General features: G+C 44.6%; 1 protein-coding gene across 1 annotated transcript; it reads left to right on the plus strand.

Moving 5' to 3' along the window:
* Positions 1-453: 453 nt before the first annotated feature.
* Positions 454-6,578, plus strand: LOC102291753 (outer dynein arm-docking complex subunit 3; the record flags this gene model as incomplete). The annotated part of the gene is given in 8 exon segments (XM_005953073.3): positions 454-579; positions 730-852; positions 4,469-4,618; positions 4,700-4,860; positions 5,012-5,168; positions 5,782-5,934; positions 6,206-6,284; positions 6,370-6,578. Coding segments are annotated over 8 exon segments (1,074 nt in total), but the record flags the coding sequence as incomplete, so codon positions are not given.
* Positions 6,579-7,110: the final 532 nt, after the last annotated feature.

Here is a 7,110-nt window from a genome sequence, read left to right on the forward strand (position 1 = left end):
CGTAAGGTTTTGATAACTGTGCTTTAAAATGGTAAATGGCCTGTATTTATATAGCGCTTTTACTAGTCCCTAAGGACCCCAAAGCGCTTTACATATCCAGTCATCCACCCATTCACACACAAAATGAACAGCGGTAATAAAAACTGAGAGAGGCCGACAGTGATCACCGACTGTTTTTATGGGATAGAGATACAAAACATGTTAAAAACACAACAGCCTTAATAAACGCATAGTTTGGACCCGGAAGGATTTATCACATCATCACTTAAAGACCAGATGGGGTCTGATTATAGGAAGTCTGAGGGTAGTATAATTAAAAGTTTATTTTTTATAAATGTTGTATTAGTGAAATCAGAATATTGTATATTTTATGCATTGATGTGATGTTAATTTGTTGATCGCTTTGCGTTATTTGTGCTTCTACCTGCATTTCTCTCACTCTACCACCTTCAGGATGAGAGTCTGGCGTATCAGAGCCAGCTCGACACTCTGCAAGCAGAAATCCTGAAGCACAGAGAGGAGCTCTGCAGTCTGCAGGTCGTGAATACTGACAGCCAGCTCTCCAAAGAAGCTGCTAAGGTGACCTGTAATTTCCTTTGCTGTGACTTCAGATTAAGAAACACTCAGCATCGCTCACATTATCCAGCTGATTTGCCAGAGTCATAAATGAAGGAGTCACTGTATCTCACAACTCACCACCATCAGCCTACAACTTCTTCTGCTTCGCAGGCTGAGTTGCAGCAGCAGGAGGAGCTGCTTCACAAGGAGTGTAAGGAGAGGGACCAAGTGATAGCAAGCTACAGGAAAAAGGTTGATGAGCACAAGGCCCAGACTGCAAAAGTTGAGAGAAGGGTGAGAGACATTTAATGTACTCAGTTTTTGTAGATGAATGTTGAGTAACAAATAAAAGAGCAAAGATATAAAGAAGTACCTTCCTGCTCACTCCAGCACAGCAGGCCAATCACATTGATGTTAGTGACACAGATGTTTGGTGACATCATCAGTCTCTCCAACGGTAGAACGATGTGAGGTGAGGGCAAAGACAGACTTCTCTTGTCCACATCTTTGTCTTTCCTGTCCCCCAGTCATGTCTGTACCGATTGTAATAACTTAAGAGTAAAAAAAGTAATAAAAATAAACAAATAACAAAGATCAATCAAGTGGACCACCATGGCAAAGCCGTAATGATCCACTTGGGAAAATAAATGTGTCGGGCATTTTTCTTGGTAATAATTGTGATTGCTACAGTGCTGAACGGAAAAACGTGGAGTGCCCGCTCTGGGTCAGGGACGTGTTCCTGCCCCAAGTGGAGGAGTTTAAGTATCTCTGGGTCTTGTTCACGAGTGACAGGAGAAGGGAGCGGGAGATCGACAGACAGATTGGTGCAGCGGCCACGTGGTGAAGAGAGAGCTGAGTGTAAAAGCTTGGTAAAAGGTTCGGGCATCTGTCAAGGATGCTTCCTGGGCGCCTCCTGGGCGAGATTTTCCAGGCATGTCCCACCAGGAGGAGTCCCCAGGGCAGACCCAGGACATACTGGAGAGATTATATCTCTCGGCTGGCCTGGGAACACCTTGGTGTTCTCCCGGATAAGCTAGAGGAGGTGGCTGGGTAGAGGGAGGTCTGGGCCTCTCTGCTTGGGCTGCTCCCCCCCCGACCCGGCCGCAGATAAGTGGAAGAAAATGGATGGATGGACAGTGCTGAGCGGGAGAGGCGAAAAAAGAAAGAAACTGTTGTGGTTATAATAAACACACCCACACCATGCCCCCCAAAAAGAAAAAGACAGAAAGGTGTGAGCTGAGACCACTGAGCACACATAATCATACTCAGCCCTGCGCATCCTGTGACCTACAACCCATTAACCCTTTACAGCCGATCGGAGCGGGCACGCTCTGTTTTGCGTAACTATTTTTAAATCCCGGTAGCTCTGCAACCACGTAAGCTAGCGCAATAATTTTTTTTGCATATGAAACTGGAGGAGTTGTACTTACATCTTATGCCATCAGCTTGTCCTAGGTCACAGTTTCCTTCCACATATAGCTTTGCAAAAACTGCATAAAAATCACTTGCAGCAACAAAAACATGATATTCCAGAAACACGCTTCGCCGATCCGATCAGCTGTTTGTAACACTTCCTACGTCCATCAGCGTGAACTATCACATGACCGCATGACCTGCCCGAAACCGGAAGTGACGTCATTTTGCGGAAATGTAGTTTTTTTTACCATCAGGGCCTTATGAGCCTACAGTGGGGCAAAAAAGTATTTAGTCAGCCACCGATTGTGCAAGTTCCCCCACTTAAAATGATGACAGAGGTCAGTAATTTGCACCAGAGGTACACTTCAACTGTGAGAGACAGAATGTGAAAAAAAATCCATGAATTCACATGGTAGGATTTGTAAAGAATTTATTCGTAAATTAGGGTGGAAAATAAGTATTTGGTCACCTCAAACAAGGAAAATCTCTGGCTCTCACAGACCTGTAACGTCTTCTGTAAGAAGCTTTTCTGTCCCCCACTCGTTACCTGTATGAATGGCACCTGTTTGAACTCATCATCTGTATAAAAGACACCTGTCCACAGCCTCAAACAGTCAGACTCCAAACTCCGCCATGGCCAAGACCAAAGAGCTTTCGAAGGACACCAGGAAAAGTATTGTAGACCTGCACCAGACTGGGAAGAGTGAATCTACAATAGGCAAGCAGCTTGGTGTGAAAAAATCAACTGTGGGAGCAATCATCAGAAAATGGAAGACATACAAGACCACTGATAATCTCCCTCGATCTGGGGCTCCACGCAAGATCTCATCCCGTGGGGTCAAAATGATCATGAGAACGGTGAGCAAAGATCCCAGAACCACACGGGGGGACCTGGTGAATGACCTGCAGAGAGCTGGGACCAAAGTAACAAAGGTCACCATCAGTAACACACTACAACGGCAGGGAATCAAATCCCGCAGTGCCAGACGTGTTCGCTGCTGAAGCCAGTGCATGTCCAGGCCCGTCTGAAGTTTGCCAGAGAGCACATGGATGATACAGCAGAGGATTGGGAGAATGTCATGTGGTCAGATGAAACCAAAGTAGAACTTTTTGGTATAAACTCAACTCGTCGTGTTTGGAGGAAGAAGAATACTGAGTTGCATCCCAAGAACACCATACCTACTGTGAAGCATGGGGGTGGAAACATCATGCTATGGGGCTGTTTTTCTGCCAAGGGGACAGGACGACTGATCCGTGTTAAGGACAGAATGAATGGGGCCATGTATCGTGAGATTTTGAGCCAAAACCTCCTTCCATCAGTGAGAACTTTGAAGATGAAACGAGGCTGGGTCTTCCAACATGACAATGATCCAAAACACACCGCCCGGGCAACAAAGGAGTGGCTCCGTAAGAAGCATTTGAAAGTCCTGGAGTGGCCTAGCCAGTCTCCAGACCTCAACCCCATAGAAAATCTGTGGCGGGAGTTGAAAGTCCGTGTTGCTCGGCGACAGCCCCAAAACATCACTGCTCTCGAGAAGATCTGCATGGAGGAATGGGCCAAAATACCAGCTACTGTGTGTGCAAACCTGGTAAAGACCTATAGTAAACGTTTGACCTCTGTTATTGCCAACAAAGGTTATGTTACAAAGTATTGAGTTGTATTTTTGTTATTGACCAAATACTTATTTTCCACCCTGATTTACGAATAAATTCTTTACAAATCCTACCATGTGGATTCATGGATTTTTTTTTCACATTCTGTCTCTCACAGTTGAAGTGTACCTCTGGTGCAAATTACTGACCTCTGTCATCATTTTAGGTGGGGGAACTTGCACAATCGGTGGCTGACTAAATACTTTTTTGCCCCACTGTATACTTGTGTTTTTAAAAGTTATGTTTGACTTCATGACTTTCTGTGTCGTTTCTGGGATGTTTAGGACTCATATTGCACTGCTGGAAATAGTTTATTGTGATGCATATGCTGTTATTTTGCAAATTTGCACTACAATATTTATTTTCGTTTTTCCTGCAGTATATAAAAATTGGTGTATTTCAAAAATAAAACTATGAAGACACTTAAAATAAATTTCCTGTGGTGGGAAACTAGTTTGTGCAACTTTTTTGTATTTACAGTTTTGAGGGATAAGCCTCTTAAATTTCTCTAACTAGAAATATATGTTAAAAAAACAAAAACGATTTTCAATTTTTTTGCAGTTTATTGCACTTTTTTGCAATTTATGTAATTACTATGCACCTAATGCAGACATATTATTAAAGTTTGGGCTATAATGGTTGTATTGATGTATAGCAACTTGAAATGCTCCCAAAAATGGCTCCACAGCATGTAAAAATATAATATAAGCTCTGGTGGACTTGGTTCTATGGTAGGTCTTAAAGGGTTAACCGCAGTCTGTTTCTTCAAACACACTATTATGATTCTGTAAAGTGAAACCAGGTCCCTGACATGTGCAGTGGTTGCTGTTGCATCGTGCAGGTACAGCGAGCAGCTGTGCAGCTGGATGAACTAAGCAGTGAGGTCCAGCACAGCACCACCAGGATGCTGGCTGAAGAGGAGAAAGACATTTCGACTGCTGAGGAGGCCTTCAGACGCATCAAAGAGGCCACAGGGATCACCGATATACAGGTGCAAAGGTTTCCGCTCATTCTGCTACACACAGCGTGCTTCCTGATATGAGTTTTCCTTTCATGCATTTTGTGTTTGTAGGAATTAGAGGAGCACTTTACTTCTCAGAAGGAGACACGTCGACATCTGGAGAGGCGGCGGGAGGAGAACGAGGAGGTCCTGCTGCAGCTGAAGGAGCAGAAGGAGCTTCTGGAGCAACAGTCTGAAGAGATTAAATATTCTGGGGAGGCTAAACTCTCCAGGTCAGACACATATTTAACTCTGTCATGCAGCAGCTGTCACAGTGTTTGTGAATCACATGGACTCTCTGTTGGTGTGAATGGGACTCAGAGGATCACACGAGTGTCTAATGCTTATTCTGAAGCCTCTGCTCTTTCTGTGTGCTTTTTCTAGGCACCAGCAGACGCTGCAGGAGCGTGAGCAGCAGCTGCAGGCTGAGCAGCAGAGGTGCGATGAAGCCGAAGAGCGACTGGATCGGCTTGTGAAAACCCTCGGTGCCATCCGTCACGGAGTTGAGCACCTGGCAGACCATCTTCAGCACATCTCACTGGTACAAACAACCATAGTCTATTAGGATTCCTGATGTTACCACAAGGTCTTCAACGTAAACTTCTCCATTTACTGGGGCAACATTGATAGAACATAGAAACGGATTCTTACAGGTGTGCTGTGTGTTGTCACCATATAGAGAAGGTAAAAATGTCACATCTGACCTGTCCTTGAAGGTCAAGAGATAAAGTGATACTAATGCTATGGCCACTGATTGTATTGACAACAATGATATATAGGAATATCACATTATAGTTTGCATTTGACCTGTGACCTCACTTTTACCTTTCACATTAGCCTGTCTCTCATGTTGAAATATCTTTAAAGGATGTGTTGTCAGGAGAGTGAGCTGCCGAGTTAGTTCGAAGTATACCGTAGTATATTATTAAATACTAAGCTCAAGTCATTCATGTCCCCTTATTTACAAATCAGTTTGTATCATCATTACCTGCTCCCTATATAATGCGTGTGTAATCAAGGTAAACCTCCATCTCAGGGTATGTTTTTTAAGAGTGTTACCTTCAAAGGAAATGCCCCCCAGAGAGAGAACTGCCCTGCTGGAGCTCCACAGTCTTCATGTGCTTTTGTTCCTTTTTTCACGCATCATCTCCCAGGATGAGCACACAGTTCCCAACATGCATCCAGACTCAGAGGACTTTGTGGTGCTGGAGCTGATGGCCCAGTGTGAGCAGAAATTGGAGTCCCTGCAGAAAGAGCTTGAGGGGATGGATGTGGCAGCTATAATGAAGGAGATGGAAGAAAAGGAGGTAAGGCAAAAGCCTACAAACTCAAAACTTGAAATGGATCATCTGAGTCTGAAACAACATGTTTGACATTTGGAAATTCACTCAAGGCTTTTGTTTAAGTTTGTCCATGGGCTCCCCATTAAGAGAAAGGCAGTAAAACATGCGTGTAGATGATCATTAACACTCAGCAACACCTTCTCTGTTTGAGAATATAACACAGAGCATACAAACACACAGTCTGCCAATGACACTGATTAACACTAAGCCTAACCCTTCCTGTTTCTGCTATGAGTTCTACGTCAGGATTGAGGGGAAACACAGCACCCAAGTCAAGCCACCTGAGGATCAAGCAGAAGATCCCTACAGTGATGGTAATTTGGTGGTCTTCTACACACTACCAGCTACGACTACAGACTAAATTACATTGAAATTGCTGATTACTTAATTGTGTTCCAGAGGACAAGAGTGACAAGGACGGGGCTCACATCATCTCTCGTGAGGCACTGAAGCGTCAATCTCAGCTAATCGTCGACTCCAACTCAAAAAGAAAGGCCCAGAAGAAGAGGAAGGGCAAGTTTTAATCCGACGGCATCTCCAAACTCTCCCACAATAAAGCAGTGATGTATAAAACGGGATTATTTCAAGCCGAGTGAACAGACTGTGATTTGCCATTTGTTAGGGCCGAGAGGGCCAGGCTGTGGGTGTGGACTCAAATGCAGACACAGAGGGAGGCAAAACAGGCATGAACACTGTGCTTTATTTACAGTGCCTAGTGAACTTACAAAGCAGGAAACTATGAATGCTATGAACGGAGAATGCTATGAACTGTGGAAGCTATGAACTGAGAACTGTGAGGCCAAACTGTGAACATGAAACTCTGAGTGCTATGACTAGGTGCTAGATTTCACGGATGGATCCTGGGAATGGAAAAAAGGGGCAGCGGCTTGGATGGAGGTACGCAGTCACTATAATGAGAGGAGACAAGTAGTCAGTGGCAATCTAGTGAATCACAGCTGAACGATTAGACTATGGTGGTTAGGGCTTACGCGTTGCAGGTTAAAGTGTCATGCGAGGAGGGGGTGTCCAAGGGGTTCCGGGTGAGGAGTGTCCAGAGAGGATCCAGAATATGCTTGGAGTGAGGGGCTTGGCAGGGAGGCAGGCAGGTGTTGTACGATGATGGAAAGGAAGCAACCAGAT

Source organism: Haplochromis burtoni, unplaced genomic scaffold (genome assembly GCF_018398535.1).
Source record: "Haplochromis burtoni strain Fernald_Lab_line unplaced genomic scaffold, NCSU_Asbu1 Contig_2872, whole genome shotgun sequence".
Classification (NCBI taxonomy): domain Eukaryota; kingdom Metazoa; phylum Chordata; class Actinopteri; order Cichliformes; family Cichlidae; genus Haplochromis; species Haplochromis burtoni.